The 18,046-nt window shown below is 43.8% G+C and overlaps 5 protein-coding genes across 5 annotated transcripts in view; 3 read left to right on the top strand and 2 right to left on the bottom strand.

Annotated features, from left to right (window-relative positions):
• Positions 1-3,186, bottom strand: part of LOC115769159 (semaphorin-5A) — a 44,497-nt gene extending 41,311 nt beyond the window's left edge. Inside the window, exon 1 of the mRNA XM_030713860.1 lies at positions 2,982-3,186. The gene's annotated coding sequence lies outside the window, so the exon portion shown is untranslated. The remainder of the gene's footprint in view (positions 1-2,981) is intronic.
• Positions 3,187-5,711: 2,525 nt separating this feature from the next.
• Positions 5,712-7,453, top strand: LOC115769242. The gene is made up of 4 exons (XM_030713959.1): positions 5,712-6,270; positions 6,326-6,801; positions 6,863-6,984; positions 7,043-7,453. Exons 1-4 carry the CDS (start codon positions 5,827-5,829, stop codon positions 7,396-7,398), a joined length of 1,398 nt encoding a protein of 465 aa, XP_030569819.1. The 5' UTR covers positions 5,712-5,826; the 3' UTR covers positions 7,399-7,453.
• A 275-nt stretch (positions 7,454-7,728) lies between these two features.
• LOC115769336 lies at positions 7,729-8,939 on the top strand. Its single transcript, XM_030714099.1, has 2 exons — positions 7,729-8,234; positions 8,296-8,939. The coding sequence occupies exons 1-2, from the start codon at positions 7,743-7,745 to the stop codon at positions 8,668-8,670; spliced, it is 867 nt and encodes a 288-aa protein (XP_030569959.1). The 5' UTR covers positions 7,729-7,742; the 3' UTR covers positions 8,671-8,939.
• Positions 8,940-9,929: 990 nt separating this feature from the next.
• Positions 9,930-12,664, bottom strand: LOC115769283 (nuclease-sensitive element-binding protein 1). Its single transcript, XM_030714010.1, has 4 exons — positions 12,161-12,664; positions 10,716-11,456; positions 10,546-10,649; positions 9,930-10,014 (listed from the first exon to the last, which is right to left on the bottom strand). The coding sequence occupies exons 1-4, from the start codon at positions 12,285-12,287 to the stop codon at positions 9,967-9,969; spliced, it is 1,020 nt and encodes a 339-aa protein (XP_030569870.1). The 5' UTR covers positions 12,288-12,664; the 3' UTR covers positions 9,930-9,966.
• A 173-nt stretch (positions 12,665-12,837) lies between these two features.
• LOC115769152 (sterol regulatory element-binding protein 1) lies at positions 12,838-17,987 on the top strand. Its single transcript, XM_030713851.1, has 7 exons — positions 12,838-13,024; positions 13,499-15,116; positions 15,179-15,981; positions 16,048-16,454; positions 16,516-16,642; positions 16,852-17,019; positions 17,082-17,987. Exons 2-7 carry the CDS (start codon positions 13,553-13,555, stop codon positions 17,445-17,447), a joined length of 3,435 nt encoding a protein of 1,144 aa, XP_030569711.1. The 5' UTR covers positions 12,838-13,024; positions 13,499-13,552; the 3' UTR covers positions 17,448-17,987.
• The last annotated feature ends 59 nt before the right edge of the window (positions 17,988-18,046 follow it).

The following is an 18,046-nucleotide window of genomic DNA, read 5'->3' as shown; positions in this document are numbered from 1 at the left end:
ATATTTGTATACTTATATTACACTGACGGGTATTACCCGGCCTTGCACGTGGCACCCAGTTTCCATCCGTGAAAACTTTAATTCCATTCGTACTATCTTAAAAGATAAACTTTTGTTCATAAAACCTTTTACCCGCATTTTCCACCCAGCGCTGTGGATACTAGACAAAGCGTATCAAATACATTTTGGCTTGAAATCGTTCCGATCGAAAATAGTTTTCCGCTGAATTTGGCGGATATGATTAGCAAAATCGCTGAGTTTTTATTTGTGCTTTGCAGAAATCGGAGGAAACTCAAGGGTGCTCCCTTATATCTTGCAAGAGGGGGATTTTGTGAAAATTTGGAAACATGTCTAAAACGAATTTTCACAAAGATTTTAGAAAATGATTGTGAAGCCGATTGGAATGTAAACAAAATAGTTGCATACATTCGATTTTCGCGAATTTTCCACGCTTGCGGGTGAAATTGAGAACAAACTGTTTCATATATAGAAAATATATTTATGTTCCTATTCTACAACTTTGCATTGATAATTGACGATTTAATATAGCATACTTCTGGGTAGATTGGGATGTCGAAGCAAATATTTTATGAGTGCTACGTGATTTTCTTTGGCATTCTGAACCAGTTTTGCGGGGCGTTTATGGAGTCGTCGTATTTCTACGTATCGCTTAACTTGCATATATAACTCTGTCTGATAACTCAACTGCTTTTTGCACACAGCACATTTCAATTGCAAAAATGCATTCATCAGCATAATTAAGTCGTCAATAACTGCCGGCCATGCGAAGTGGACAATTTGTGTCATTAGCAAACGAACATGGAGCAGGCCTCCAGCTACAGCTTTGCCGGGCAGCGACTCGTCTGCCACATTGATTTATCAGGTACAGCATGTAGCAAGCTCATGCTAAACTACATGGTAAAGATATATGTATATTACATGTATGTATATTACATAACCGGCAACAATATATACCGTTAATGAGTAGAGGCTGGCAGAGAGAGGGTCGTACCCAGAAGGCAAGACAAGACCCAGAAGCACAAAGAAGAAATGTGCATATTTAGATAAGAATGTAATGTGGTCGGCGACTTCGGACACAGACACATACGGATCACAGCTCGCACAGTGCCAGCCAAAAGTTGGCGGCCAAGGAAAGCCAACAATTTCAGTTTCGGGCATGTGCCATGTACAACATGCACTCGACTTGCAACTGGTTCGTAAGCTGACAGGGGGGGGGCCAGGTGCAGGGGCAGATTCTAGGCTTTGTCTGAGTCGTCAGTCGGGTTTTTTTTTTCGTTTCGTTTCGTTTCGTTTGGCATCGCCTTAAGCTCTGAAATGGGTCAATTTAGTGACAAGCGATGGCGTTGCGATCCAATGCCACTCTACAAGACATAGTCTAGCATCTATTCGAGAAGCGACAAGCTGCTTGTAGATGGAACTGCATCTTGGACTGACGCAAACAACAATCATTGTAAATGGTCTTTCTTTTATGTGCTCAAAGGAATGTTTAGCTGCAGCAGTAGCTCTGACTGAATACCATGAAAATCCTAAATATTTATTGATTTTATAATAAGTATGCGAAGCGGGCTTTTGAAAATTCTTTTGCATTCTAACAAAAGCTACAAATTGTCTGTTTTGCTAAACTTCCAGTTCGAGTACTTTTTCAGTTTCTTAGTTGGAGAAATGTTTTGGTTGGGTCTGGTTCGAGTTCGAGTTCGAGCTGGTTCGGTTCAGAACCGATTCGCAGCCTTGACAATGACTCACTAATGTAATACGAAATTATTATTATTAATCTAGCAAGTAATTATTATTACTTATAATTATATATATTCAATGTGATTATTTTATAGTCGTTAAATCAGTTTCTTGAATGCATTTTATACAACTTCCAGGAAGCGTATGCATTATCTGCCCGATGATTCAACTGCACAATTTAAAACTACTCGTTATCAAGCAATTTTGTAGTACACATGCACTTGACACCACGTTTAACCCGATAGGTGAAAGCCCATTGTGTACTATAGATAACACTTTTATCAGAGCAGAGATTTAGGCTGGAGCTGCGGCTTATTTATAGGTGAAATTTGAACATAAACTTAAGATATTTTATAGTTATTTTATCAACGGAGAAACTAACCACCCACATCCCGGCCGGACACGGCTTTGCACTCGGACCCGGCGTAATCAATTAAGTCCGAGAATTATGCGACTGTCGAGGGCAATGTCGATTGGAAGTGGAAGCTGGGTGCGCTGGGCGTGGGTGCTGGATTCCCAGCTTGGCAGTGGTAAATATTTTATTGCATTGCTTTTGCAAGAGGCGGAAACTTCAAGGCGTAAATATAAATTGGAGCAACATGGCCCGAGAGTCTGACTTATCAATCGAACAATTATAATGGCAAAAAGTGCACCGAAGGTTTCCAAGCGACCCACTCGCTTTGGCCAGCACGCAAACTGGTCACGAATCTGAATATAACGTAGCCCATGAGATTGGGCCAGCTGCGCGATCCCAAAGATGATGCCAGGCTAAACGCCTCTACCTATTAATATAGCCCACTTTTACGCTCGTGCCGCAGCTCAATAACAAATGAAGCCCACTCGGAGACTGCGAAAAGAAAGGATAAAGCTTAAGAGAGTTATCGAACTAATGCAATCAATTGCCGTCAATTTAGGTGGAAATATGCGAATCAAGTTGCAAGTCGAAATGTTAATTAGATATACTTTCAATCTTAACTTTCGAGCTCGACGGGCTTATCTATGGGCTGATAGAGTCAAAGATCTTTTATGATAAGGAAACAAACTGTACAAGATTATAATAGGTTCTTAATATAAGTGTAATAATATATGTATGTACGTGCCTTGAATAGATAATGTTGCCTAGGTCAGGTTTGTAATGCTTATAAAGATTTCGGTTTCTTTTTTAGATGAATTGGAAAAATGGAGCATAAAAATCCACATACTATATACACATGCTTTTTACTTACCTATCGTAATTCCTGTACTGTATTGTGGTAACTCTTGATATGCCGATGATATCTTAGAAAAAAATCCAAAAGGTTTCACTTAAACAATTATTTACAGCTATTCTATTTTGTTAAAAACAACACTTTAAAACTTGTTTAGAAGCACGTGGAGTAGACATTGGCAGAGTAAATTCACTTTAAATAGACAGTTGCTATTCACTTTGAATGTTTTATAGATTTTAATAGATTGTCAAAGTCACAAAAAACGGAAAAAATTGCACAAAATATGCCACGACGAGCGCGTCAAAAACGAACGAGCCTGAAACGGCGACTGAACCTGAACCGGAGCTGAGCTTCAAACTTTGAGCGCGTGAGCTGATACAAACGCACGCTCTCTTTTTCTCTCTCTCTCTCTCTCTCTCTCCCTCTCTGTGTTTGTATGTGTGGGAGTGTAAAACCAGTTTGTTTGATTTAACTGCCTGCCACATGTGGCAAATGTGTGTGTGTGTTTGCTTGTTGCGCTTGTTACGCCGATCTACCTCTTTTGCGTCTCTCTTGTCCAGCGATCGGCCTCTCTTCCTCTCTCTTTCTCGCTCTCTCTCTTTCTATTGTTCGTGCGCTGCACGTTTTATGCTGCTTTGCCAGCAACTTTTTAAATTAAAAGCCAACGGCGTCGGTTTTTTTTTTTAATTCTTTTTCTCTTTGTCGTTTTGTCGTTTTTCTTTCTTCTTCTGCTTTGTTTGTCACATAATCAAAACAAACGCGCTTTTCGATCACGATGCGTTCTTTGTTTTTGTTTTTGTTTTGACTTCTGGTTGTTCTTGTTGCTGTTGTCGTTTCCATTTCTCGTTCTTCGCTTACGTTTTGTGCCCACTCCGCTCAGCTCATTAACTTTTTACAGCTACCGTTTCTTCTCTTTGGACGAGTACGTAATTAATTTGATGGCCCCGAATTGTTAGAAGCGCGCATAGCCGCCCAGATAAGCCCCAACCCCCCTGACGTACCGCTCCATTCGAGGCAGCCGTAAATTGCCTTGCGTCAAATCAAATTAGTTTCAGAGTTCAATCTGCCCATTCGGAGAGCATTAGCAGCTGATTTTTGTGCTCAGCCGAGTCTTTATCTGCTTGACCTTACAAGAGTTGTTGGCACTCTCTGGCCATTTAATGATTTTCACAGTTAGATTGAATGTATTGATAACGGTTAACAAATTATTTGTTTTACAAAAGTGCGTTATGTTCGTTTTTTTAATACATTCAAGAGAGTATTTATAGCAATGTTTTAAACCTTACTTTGTTCTTTATCAGATGTTCTATGCCATCTATTCCCAAATAACAATAATGTCATATGCAGCATATGCAATAGAAACTGCGCCCGCAAAGGCCTGAGCTGGTTTGGGAACGTTTCAGCTGTGCCACATTTATGTAGATTTTGTTGGGCTTAAGTAAACATATCTTATCTAGTGTTGCCACCCACACACAGGCCGAAAAAGCAACGTTTGCATAAGGTGGGCAGTAGATGCGCTTTACAGCTAGAGATGTGCATTCAACTTGGAGTTGGTCGCGTGACACGAGCGAGTACTAATCGTACGATAGCTAAATGTAGCAGTGCAAAAACAGTAAATTAAAGCACAAGCAATACAAGCGACCCACGTCAAAAAGGGACATGGCAAACATAAATGCAATTGAGAGACATGCCCATGCGCTGCCTGTGGCATATGCAACATGTCAGCAGCGACAGGCGGAAGACCAAGCGGAGCTTTGGATGAGCTCATGACAACCTGCAATCAAGCGCCAGCAGGCAGCAGAGGTTGCAGTCCCGGGCCAGTCCGGGCCGGGGCACGGCCATCAGCAACATGCTGCATGCAAGCGCGTAGGCAACAATGACGCGACATTTGTACGACGAGGCTTTAACTTAAATTATGCGCCAAACAAATAAGGTCTCGCCAGCGCCATAATGATGCCAATGCATGGGCCATAATCAAGCTGCCAGTTGCCAGTTGCACAAAGTCATGGCTGTTGTGTCTTCCACATGCCCCCCCCCCAACTAATGTGGCTGAGACAACAGCAAAACAAACCGTCCGAAAAAGAAAAAAACTGCCAACAACCGCAAGAAACAATTAAGTCTTGTGAATAGCAGCAGAGAGCGCATCCAGGCTTGCACAAACATGTCTCGATTGAGAAACCAGCAGCTGGTTTTATATCAAATCAGCCACGTGCCATAAAATTTAGCACCTGTGGCCTCCAATAAACCTTTAATTTTTCGATTAAGTGACAATTTAAGTGTTAAGGTTTTGGCCCAAAAGCAGCTGCGTGCAAGCACGAGCCAAACCTTTGCAGCCGGCCAAAATCGAAGGGGCACAACAGCAGGGAGCCCCAGCTCAGAAGCTCTTGCAAAAACCGGTTGCAGGGTGCTTCCAGAGGCAATGCACAATTAGGCTTGCTGACGGCCTGCAAGTCGCTGTCAGTTCTCGGTCAGGCAGCGCTTGAAGCTGGTGAAACAAACACAGGCCTTGGGGTTCGGCTGTTCAATTCTCTAAAAGATGGCACAGCCATCCATTAGACATAATCGTAGCGCAATTGTCGTTGATTGTTGTCGTCCGTTTTTCTTGTGCACCTCTTTTTCAGCCAACCCCAAATGTAGCTGATTAGCTGAAATGCGTGCGAATCTTCATAGACTCGATGACAATTGAAGATGTCAGTAATTTATTTAGATCAACTAAACAGCATACGTATGTAGTTACTTGTCTTGCCCTACTTACAAAACCAAAACTCATTTAAAGAGTTATATGACTTAAATTGAAATAGAATACTGCCAAATTGTAAAGTTATGATGTGAAAAGAACGCGATTAAATACTCTGCATGATCAATGCACATTTTAAATTCAGTAACGCGCCAAATGCTGTTTATCGAATCGGAACCAGTTATTGCCGTTTTCAGGAAACTGAACTTTATCGAAATGTTATCGAAAGTGCTTCAAACGACATGCATAAGTGTTGTAAAGTACCAAAATAAAACCAGCAGCTGCGGGCTTGTAGTAAATTCAACAAACAAAAACAATATTAATTTCCTCGGCATAATGAGATCCAACAATGGGCAGCAGACCGTCCAACGCTATCGAGTTATCAACAACAACAAGAAACTACAAATAATAGGCAAAGCCGGCTTATCGACAACCCAAAGGCAGTCCAACAAACGTTTCATCCAAACAAAGTTAAGAGGTAGAGCGTCGCAAAACTTTTCGCCTCAACATGAATATCAGGAAGACGATCTGTCCGCAATGAGTGACATGGAATATCTGACGGAACCCGAGGCATGCTCCCACTTCCGATGCATAGCAATTAAAAACTAAAACCTTGTCCTTACAGCGGGATCAAGCCGACAATCAGGAACGCGCATTCCAGTCGATTGCATCCACGGTCCGCCCGCTGCTCCAGCTGTTTTCCGAAGATTCCTGTTCACCAAAAAAGAACGTTTCCTCACTTCACAGTACAACAGTACAGGACGCTTTGCATGACAAGCGACAGATCATATACAAAGATATTCCTCTTTCCTCTGAGGAGGAAGATGAAGACAGAGCCTCGCTGCATGAAGAGGAACGTAATTTATTTCTGGAAGATGAGGCGATAGTTGCATGCCCTAGGCTAGACAGTCTCAGTCGGTTTGAATGGTCACCGAAATCGACCAACATATTCCTGGACTTATGGGAAAAGCACTTAAAGGACATACGAGGGCCGCTAAAAAAATCACTCATACACAAAGAAATGGCCGAGGAAATGAGCGAATATGGACCAACTCACCGGGAAATCAAAACAAAAATGGACAACATGTCTAGAAAATACAGGTTAACATCATGTTTGTTTAAACTAGTTTACCATAATTGCAACATTGCCTCTTTATTTCAGGTTGGAAATGAAAAAGATTAAGTCCGGAAAACCTACGAATTGGCGGTATTTTAAAAGAGTTCAAGCTCTATTGGTTGGAACGCCGTCTGTTGATTTTGAAGAAATCATTTTTGATAATACTGGTAATAAAACTTGGACGCAGATTTGACATTCATTCATTATTAAAACTTCCAAACACAGAGTCTTCAACATTTTTCAATGCGGACAGCAGCGATGCAGAGCCCGAAGTCAACAATATGTCAGCTGAGGACAGGGAGCCGGAGCAGGAGACAGCTCCAGCTGCAGAGCCTGAGCAAGTACCAGAGGAAGAAGAACGCGTAGATAAAAATGTAGAACAGACCCCAGCGGTATTACCCAGATCTCATAGGGATGATTTTTATAGTACACCAAGAGGAGAGCCAACAGAACGAATGATGCATATCGAGGAACAGAAGTTGGCTGTCGAAAAAGAAAAACTACAGGTCATGAAGCATATATCCAGAGAACTAACATCGATTGGTCAAACATTAATTGAGTTGCTTAGAAATGCAAAATAGTATAATAAAAATCGAACGTTGAAAAAAGTATTTATATTGTTGGTTTGCTAGAATATTTTAAGCTTATTAATAAGTGCTGTACAATGTCTATCTAATAAATGAAATGACTGCCTCGAAATCTGTATTATCATATTCTATATAATTTTATTTTATTTTTTTTTAATCTAAGCTTTTAATTATAGCATAAATATAAATACCTTAAATGTTTGGGATTGTAGAGTTGGGCTATTTAACGCATTTTCCCACGTCCGCGCCAACCCACTTTTCCTTTGGTATTTTAGTATTTTTTTTTGGCTTTGCGTATTTTTGCGATTGCCAGTAACAGCCACACTGAATCGCACGCAATGGCAAAGCCCGTAAAACAAGCAATGTTTATTATAAATGTTCAGGAAGAGGAGGCAAAATGCACAGAATCCCAACTGGATATATTACTTAAAATCCATGACGGCCAGTACCGGCTAGTGAAAAAGAACAAACGCAGCTCCGTTTGGAATGTGTACAGAGAAATCGCCCGTCCGGATGGCACCAAGCTAAAATGGAGATACTATTGCTTGGGCTGCAAGCGGGTAATGCAATCAACTGGAGGCACTACATCCAATCTGCGCATACACAAATGCCATGTACGCTATCTGAAGCAACACGGAAAAGTTGCCGAGTCGCCAAAGACACAACACAATAGCAGCAGCAGCAGCGGCAAGCTGCAAAGGTTGCCGGTGACGGCAAGCAAGAGGCAAATGCAACTGTATGAGGAGCTCAACGATCCAAAGACTGTTGAATACAGCGATGAGGAAGAGGAATATGAGGAAGTGGACATTCCAGCTGCTGCACATTCAGAGGTAAGTGTCAGAGCAGGCCAATCGACTGTTGGTTTAGCTAACGTGTTTTCAATTCCAACAGATTGAGCATATTGAATCCCCAGAAACAACGCAAGCATCCAATGAGCGACCGCTACTGAAGCTATTTTCCGAGGACGAAGCCTGGTCACCCGAAATGACCGAAGAGCAGGCCATCGAAATAGATCATGTGACTGAAGATGTATCGCAGGAATTCGTCAAGGAGACAATCCGACCGAATTCCGCAAGCCTCATTCACATCGACGCCAGTGCGATATCCGAAGCCGAAAGCTATGCTCGCGCCTGGGCGCATGCATTCCTCAAATTAAGCGAAGAGCAGAAATTTTATGCGAAGCGTTCGATTGACGAGCTCCTAGTACTGGGACGCTTGGAACGCTTGAACATATCCACAGTAACCTCGTTGACAACCAGCTTATAAGGCTTGAGTACTTTAAGCCATTCTGAACATGGTCTAAATAGATTTAAATGAATTAAATTAATTTTCAGCCCCTTCTTAAATAATCGCTTAATAAAATGTAATTAATTTTTAGTTAGATCTGTGCCAGTTGTTAACCAGACGAATGCAATACTTTTGTTTAAACTTTAGTATCAGACAGATACGAAAGATGGTTAACAAAGCTATGAAATTGAATGTATCAAGCCAACATTGATAAGGGACTTGATGGAACACAGCTAGAGATAATTGAAATCTTATCTAGCCATAGATTGTGAAATGCTTTTGATATTTTTCAATTTTTTTATTTTTTCCAATATATTTTTTAGTTTTTTTTTTTCTTGTTTTTCTTTGTTGCATTTTGCATTTTGTATATACTTTTCTTTGCTGTGAATTACAAATTGTTTCTGTCATCTGCTTTCGCTTGATGTTCGTGTACATTTGCGGGGCATATTTGAAATTAGTTTCGCCTGATCTGAATCTATCAATTATTACAATTAAATCTGACTTTCAGTATTGAGAGCTTACGTATTTTAGATGTATCATTGAGGGCCTATCAATGAGTGTGTGTGTGTGTGTATGTTGCATAAATGAATTAATTAGTTTTAATATATGGTTTAGGTCAACATCTTCGATACGAGAAACTCTTAAAATTGAAAGCTGGCAAAAACGCACAACAAAACTTTCATGTAAAATTACAAATTCATAAATGTTCAAATAATTCTTTTTGTATAAATATGTGTATAAATATATATGTATATATATATATTTATATATATATATATATATATGCAGTTTTGCCTCTAATATATATATGCATTTTTATGATGTTTATTGTTAGTGTTTGCTGATTTTATAATACAATTTGAAATTTATGCACTTTCTGCCATGCACACACATAAATATGTTTTTATCAAATATATCATTCGAAGTGAATTTGAAGTGTTTTGTTTGCATTTTTTTTTTTTTGTCCATTTTTGGTTTATCGTTTGTAAATTTTACATTTTGGTTTTCCTGTCGCTTGCCCCAGATGAAAACAAAACATAAAATACGCGGCGGCCCATTTACAAATTTATAGATGGATGCTTTCTTTCCCTCCATCTTCTGCTTGTTGGTTATTCTTGTTGTTGATGCTACTGCAATTTGTTGTTGCTGTTGTTGTTTCTGTATAATGCAGTAGTTGCTGCTTTTGCTGTTCTTTTTGTTGTAGTTTCTGATGTTTGACTATTATTATTTTTATTCTTGTTGTTGTTGTTGTTATTGTTGCTGCTGCAGTTTTCTTTATGCGGTGCTTTCTGTTGTTGTATTTTGCAGCTCTTGAGCGCCGTTCTATGAGAGGTTGAGGGGGGGAAGGGCGGGTTGGGCATTATGTCAGACATTGAAATAATAATAAATTGTGATAAAGAGAAACAAAATAATTAAAATCAAATCAAAATTGTTTGCAACTTTGCATTAAATGGTTATGACGTTAAATTAAATACATTTCGTTGCCTCATGATGTTAGCCCACTGTTAAATCTATGTACAGATACAAGTGTACCGTTAATTCAGCGGCGCGCTGTTACATGCACTTGAAGGGAAATGTTAAGAACCAAAGCCTCTTATGTTAACTAATTATAAATTGTGTGTGTGTGTGTGAGTGTGTGAGTTTGTTAATGGTTAATTATATGAGCACAATTGAATGCATTTTTCGTTAGTTTGTAGTTGCCGCCACCGAAAGCCATGTTCTTGTTGTTATTGTTTTTGTTGTTCTTGCAGTGCTGCTAGTTGTTGTTGTTATTGTTAAAGATGGTGTTGTTGTTGTTCTTGATGATGTGGTTGTTATCGTTGGTGTTTGTTTGTTTGGCTTTTAGTTCATTACCTGCTGTGACTGCTGCTCCATGCCGCCGCCGCCAGGTCCATTGGGTTTACGATTCTGGCGACGTGGACGGAACGGCTGACGCGGCGGTCCTTGGCCGCCCTGAACTACAGAAGGAAGAGAATTTGTTATTTTATCACATGACTTGGCAAATTTATGTAGCGATAACTTACTGTACTCGCCACCATCACGACGCGGCGGTGGTCCATTGCGTCGGAAGAAGCGTCGCTGAGGTCCACCAACGCCGCCACCACGACGCGGCTGTCCATCGCCGCCTCGCTGTACACCATCTGAATTGGGATCATGAACGCCTGGTTCAGCGCTGCCATCGCCGCCACCGAGCACACGGCGCGTCTGGCGCGGATAGTAGTTATTATAGCGACGTTGTCCGGGTCCACCGGGTGGTCCGCCTGGGCCGCCGCCACGTGGAGCACCGCGTGGGCCACCGGGTGGACCGCCAGGGCCGCCGCCGGGTCCGCGACGATAGTTCTGACGTGGCTGACGTGGACCAGATTGCATCTGCTGCTGTTGCTGCTGGCCATCGAGCTGCTGTTGCTGCTGCTGTTGTGCCGGCGCCAGTTCGTCGCCTTCGTTGTCACCCTCGCCCGGTTGCTTACGGCGATTCTTCTTCATCCATGGTCGGAAGTTACGACGCTTGTCAGCGGCAAACTGACTGCCTCGCACCGGCTCACCAGAAGGCCCAGTTACATTGGCCGCCTCGTTGCCCTTCTCGCCAATTACCACATCGAATTCAACAAGCTCGCCATCGCCGACCGAACGCACCGCCTTCTTAGGATTGTTGCGCGCTATGGCACTCTGGTGCACAAAGACGTCCTCTTTGGTGTCGTTGCGATTGATGAAGCCGTAGCCGCTCTTCACGTTGAACCATTTAACAGTGCCGGTGACTTTAGTGGCTGGAAAGGTGGACGACAGTCACAGTTGTGAGGTTAGAAACGAATCAAAACAATGTTGTCACAATTATTCAATCGATAAATTACATTTATATACATCCGTGTTGCATCGATTTTTTAAAGAAAGGAAACGTAATTTCACTTAACCTTATAAAAAAGATTCACTCTTAATTTCACGGACCAAAAAAGTTCTACTGGGTGCTCGAACTAAAGTGTATACAAATAAAGTTACCAAAACAATGAACACAAACACACGCATATATATATATATACACATATGCACACATACAACTCACTCTCATTTAGGCAAGAGAGTGCGCGCACCGACAGAGAGCGAGAGCTGACAGCCGGAACGACGTTGGCGACTAACAAATTGGGTTGCCAGCATTTGTTCGGTCAGGCGCGTGATGGGGCCGCGGGGGTGGGCTGTGCCACCGGCAAAATGTAGAATTTTCATTTCGTTCTTGCTCCGCTTTTCACATGCGGCAGCAGTCGAGCCGGCGAATGTATGAATATGTATGTATGTATATGCAGCATACAAAATGGCGTCGCGCGTATATTTTAAGACACGCACACACACACACACATACGTATAAACACGCACATTTTTCACATATAGCGCGCCGTTCCTTTCATTGCGCTATTTTGGTAGCAGTCGCAGCCATGTGTTTGCATGAATGAAAATGCGAATTGATTTGTATGCTTACCAATAATTTCCTTTGGTGGCGGCGCGGGCTTGCCCTGCGTTTGCTGCCCCTCATCCTGCTGTTCTTCCTGGGCCAGCGGCTGCTGCTGTTCAATGGGTAGCTGCTGCTGTTTTTCCGAGTCTGCCATCTTTCTAGCTACGTTCGTTGTTCTTCTCCCTCAAACGCGCACACACACCTACACACTCGAGCTTCCAAAAATATAAGCAAGAATAAATAAAGTAACCTCTCCTGCTGTTTGTCGACGGAGTGCGGCAAAACTTTCGTCTGCTGTTGGTTGCCGCAACTTTGTTTTTTCTTGACTTGAGTTTTCGGCTGCTACTTTCAATTTATTGGTTGGTGTCGGTATAAGTGCGGTTCGAGTAGTGGCACTCTTTCAACTACCACTTTGATGTTATTTTCGAGTGTGATGTTGAAACACTCACTCGCAGGGTTTTCTTGGCGATTCTATTTTGTTCGCAAGCACAGGAAGTGAAACATGGCAGCTATAGCTAGTGTTGTACAATTTTTTATTTACTCTGACACTTATTTGCTTCTGTCATATCGATAAATATATAGATCGTGTGGCAACACCAAATGAAGTGTTTTCGTGTTTTTAAAGCTGGTCACTTTTCATTTGCGTTCTAATCGATATCAATCGATAAATGCAATAAGGTCTTATTAGTGTGACTTTGATCGACTGTTTATTTCGTAAAGCTTTTCAACAATTTGTTTATTGATTGAAAACAAGGAACATACAAACACCTATAATGTGCGCAACCCACTTGCAAACGTATCTGCGTGTGTAAACTGCAATACATATATAATTATGGCCAACAACAAACCACAATAGTGTTTTGAACTAACAACATAGTGCTTATCGGATAGGTAGGTTATTTAACAGCTAAATAAAATTGGTGAAGTGCTAGTTTTAGAAATAGTTAACATATGCGGCTAGTTACAATGTGCTTAGGCTTTTTAATTGCCCACTGATCAATTAACTGGAAAGCGGCGGTGACATCGGCGCTGTTGCCGTCACATCGTATGATTCTCGCGCGCATTCTGATTGGTCGAAAGGCGCTTTTCACGCTTGCAAACGTGTGTGTGTGTGCGCACACGTATGTGTGTGTGTGTGTGTTTATTGGTTTTTTGTTTTCGGCGTGTTTATTGCGCCGCTTTGAAATTGAAATTTCATAAACAAAACAATGATTACAGCATAAAATACCCTATAAGCGGAAAATGTACAAATAGGGTGTCATAGACATACTCAAATTTGTAACTCGCCGCATAAATAATGTAATGATAGTAATATAAGCAGGGTATACACAAGTCGAGCATTTATGTTTTGTTTTTGTTTATCAGCCGCGTCAACTGAAAATCCATTCAATCAACACGTCAGCTGAAAGAATAAAGATCATGGACATTGATCCAGCATCTTTGGACATGGAGTTTATGTCCAGTGCCATGGACATGTGGAAGGAGGAGGAGGATGCGCTCAACATAATCAAGGAGATGATACCCTCCGAAATGCTAAATAACTTTTTAAATGAAATGGACTTGGATCTCGGATCGCCGCCACTGCTCGAATGCGCAATGGACATGCAACAAGCGCCGCAGCAGTCACCGCCGCTGCGGGTGCAACAGCAACAACAATCGCAACAACAACAACAACAGCAGCAACAACAACAACATGTGAAGAGCGAACACGCTTCGCCTGTGCACGTCAAGGAGGAGCTGCTTTCGCAGCAGACCAATCTATTCGACCCGCCCTTATATAAGGCTGATCCGCTGATTGCCTCCAATTCGAGCTACAGTCCGCAGGCATTGCCGCAGCTGCTCAAGCCACAGCCCACAACGACCATACACCACATGGACAGCAGTCAGCGGGTACCGCTGCCGACACCCACGCCGGCCATTCTGTACACAACGACGTCGTGCAACAATGACTTTGTGTACCAGCTGCCGGCGGAAACCTCGTCATCGTCACCACCGGCAGCAGCGGTTGCGACCACAAAGGCGCCCCATTATACCAGCAAGAAGATGCCGGCCATGTTGGCAAGTGGCAAGCAGAGTTTTCTGCTACAAGCGCCCGCCGTCAATCCGGCCACCACACTGATGTACACCGCCAGCAATGCAACCATACTGACAGCTGCGCCTATGCCGGTGCTGATAGAGACGGTGCCAGCGGCCGTCAGTCCAAAGGCGACACCCAAGCTAGCGCCCGTGGAGCTCGCGCCAACACCAACGCCCGCACCAGCTGCAGCACCTGCTGCCAAGGTCGCCATTCAGCGGGTGCAGCCCAAGGTGAAGGAGGTAAAGCGTTCGGCGCACAATGCGATCGAGCGTCGTTATCGCACTTCCATAAACGACAAGATTATTGAGCTCAAGAATCTCGTCGTGGGCGATGCGGCCAAGCTGAACAAGTCGGCGGTACTGCGCAAATCTATTGACAAGATACGGGATCTGCAGCGCCAGAACTATGAACTCAAGTCGGAGCTGCAGCGGCTGCAGCGTGAGCTGATGGCACGCGACGGCTCCAAGGTGAAGGACCTGCTACAGCTGGGAAACAGCAGCAGCAACAGCACTATTATGGGTTCCACCTCAAAGAAGCGTCGCCAGCAATCGCTGGCCTGCGATACGGATGCGGGCTTAACGCCGCCACGCAGCGACATGTCGGATCCATCGTCATCACCGCTGCATTCCGATATTTCGCTGCCGCCATCACCATACGGTGGTTCCACGGCCAGCTGCAGCAGCGGCAGCAGCAAGGATGAACTGCTGGTGGTGCCCAGCTCCATGCGCGGCATGGCCACCCACTCCCGGCTGGCTCTGTGCATGTTTATGTTTGCCGTGCTGGCTGTAAATCCCTTCAAGGCGCTGCTGCAACGCAGTCGATTCGGCGCCGACTCAAACGATTTTGATGATGACGATCTAGGCGGCGAGCTGAGCCGTCAACGACGCAGCATTCTGGCTTACGACGGTATAAAGTGGTTCCTCTTGAAAAGAATATGTAGTTAATTAACAATTCTCTCTCTCTTTCAGATAATACGGACTACATTGGTTGGCAGCACAGCTCGTGGCTGTGGCTATTGAATTTACTGTTGATGCTGGGCTGTCTGGTCAAGCTATTGGTATACGGTGATCCTCAGCTGGATACGCAAACGGATGCCTACTATCAGCACAAGAAACGCGCCGAAGCGCACTTTGCCCAGGGTCAGGCTGCACAGGCCTATACAGGCTATCTGAATTGTCTGCACATGTACGGCCTGAGCCTGCCCACGTCGCGTCTTGAATGCTATCTACAGACCTTCTGGCAGTTTCTGCGCTTTCTGTTCCATCGTCTCTGGCTGGGCCGTGTGCTGTCGCGTCGCGCCGGCGGACTATTTTGCAGCTCAACGACACGCAAGCGTGCCTTGTCCTCGGCCCGGGAGCTGGCGCTGCTGTTTAATCGCCTGAATCAACTGCATTTGACTGGTGACCGCAGCAGCGATCGCAATGGCATCATGCTGGCCCTCTGCGCCAGCAACATGGCCGAGGTGGCACAGAATTTGCTGACGCCGCGCGAGACCATTTGCATTCATGTGATGGCAGCGCTGAGGATGAAGCGCAGTGCGCCCAAATGGCTGCAGCAGCTCTGCGCCCGCTACTACATGAGTCGAGCACGCCAGGAATGTGGACGCACACGTGCCGCAGAACAAACCCAGGAGCTGCGTTGGGCGTTCACCACCTATGGCTATGGTTACTGCAGCGCTCATGTGTTTGACTATGAGCTCAACGCCGGCGAACAGGATGGTTTCTTTACACGCTTGCGCAATCCCTGCGATCCGGCCGCGCATGCCATCAAGGTAAGCAATCACTTGCAAGCTTAACTTGGAGTTGATTTATTAATGCTCCACAATTATAATTCACAGCAATATCGCGAGCACTTGCTGCACAAGGCGATTCAGTGTCTGGTGGGCGCCGGTTCACACAAGCCAAACAAGTCCGCACCTAACAACAATAATAACAACAATACTGGCAGCGAGGCGGAGCAGCTGCAGCAGCAGCACAGCGGCACCATTGTGAGCAATGTGCTCAAGTACACCTCGCTGTTGAGGGATACGCTGTGGGCCGACGAGGATGAGCGTGACACCAACGTTGTCTGGTGGGCCAATGTCCTCGAGATTGCTGTACACTGGCTCCTGGGCGAGGACACACTGGCGGAGAAGCTGTACGATAGCATCAAGCAGCTACCGGCCCAACTGCAGCAGAGCAGCGACAATGATCATCTGCCTAAAGCACTGCATGCGGTGCTGCGTGCCAAGATGATATTGCTAATGTATGTGGTTGATTCGAAAATCTACACATAATTCCAATATTCACAGATCTTTCCATTTCAGGAACAATGGCAACGCTTTGGACAAGCGACTAAAGCATTCGATCAACCGGCTTTGCGATGAGTCCAGTGCCCAGTTGCAGGAATGCCTCACGGTTAATCGCATCACCAATGCCAAGGGCATAAAACTGGTAAGCCGGAGCACTTCCACATCGAAGCCCAAAATCCGACATCTCTGGAGCTGTTACGGAGGTGCATTGTAGTCGCATTGTCTGTCTTGAATTTGCCCGCGGCAATACAACTGCAGTGCAAGCTCCGTGCAGTTCACACGCAACGTCGGAAGTTACCTGCAGAAAGTCACTAAAGATGTCAAGATGTCTAATTGAAAACTTTTATTTAGCTTTTCCAGTTGCTGACCTGCGATTGGTTACTGGAGACGCGTACGGCATTGTGGGAGCTGGAGCACATGGGCATGGATGATGATGGCTACTATCAGGTCGCCGGCGATGTGCTCGAAAAGTTCCAAACCGATTTGAACTCATTGCGCAGCATTGTAGAGAATATACCGGTAAGCTAAAGTCAATAAGTCAGTTCGGCGACTGTCTAAGCCCGATTTTAATACATTTGCAGAACGCTCAGTCGCGGATTTATTTGTATGAGGCGGTTTGTCGCTTGATGGCCGGCGCCTCACCGTGCCCAACGCAGCAGCTGCTGGATAGAAGTCTACGCTCGCGCAATGCACACTCGTCCATCTTCTGCGGCAGCAAGGATCGCAAGCATCAGAACTTTGAGGGCGGCGAACGGGAGCGTGCGGCCGCCATGTATGTGGCCTGCAAGTATTTGCCGCCTGCGCTGTTAAGCTCGCCCGGTGAACGTGCTGGCCTGCTGGCCGAGGCGGCCAAAACGCTGGAGAAAGTGGGCGACAAGCGTAAGCTGAAGGAATGCTATCAACTGATGAAGTCCCTGGGCAGCGGCGGTGCCACCGTCAAGGCTTAAGCCAGCGCCGCGCGAAATTAGTTCAAACATATTTTTGTTAAGATTATCCACGGTGAAAGACAGGAACATGTCTCGAACGATACAGAGATCTAAAGCATTGCATAACTGTTTTTACCGTACCAGCACGAAAGTCTTAGCAATCAAATCCACACGCTTTTTACCTGCTATCATTTCTGTTTAGTTTGTAATTAATTCTAATACACATTTAATACAAATGGATATTTGTTTACTGATAATGGTTACCACACGCATATATATGTATATTTATTTCAATAAATATTTGAACAGTTTAAAATCTTTGGAATTTATGTGTGCGCACTTAATAAGTCAAATTATCTTGGCACACATATTGATTATATAAACACTTTGATACTTTACAATTTACAAAGGTGAGGTTGAATAATACTAATAATGTGTTACAATCTATCACAATTTAAATATGAAAAACATTTTTCTTTAGTTAAATGAAAACTGCGCTTGCTAAATCTAAGATTTTGACCAGAATCGATGTTGCTTATTCATTTAAATTGATATGTATTTAATAAAGCTTGACATTTTAATAACAAAATAAGAAATTATAGAGGATTCATTTCCACTTT

This window comes from Drosophila novamexicana, unplaced genomic scaffold (assembly GCF_003285875.2).
Source record: "Drosophila novamexicana strain 15010-1031.04,08,12 unplaced genomic scaffold, DnovRS2.1 tig00000009-arrow-pilon, whole genome shotgun sequence".
Taxonomy (NCBI): domain Eukaryota; kingdom Metazoa; phylum Arthropoda; class Insecta; order Diptera; family Drosophilidae; genus Drosophila; species Drosophila novamexicana.
This window is presented reverse-complemented; position numbering and strand designations above follow the sequence as displayed.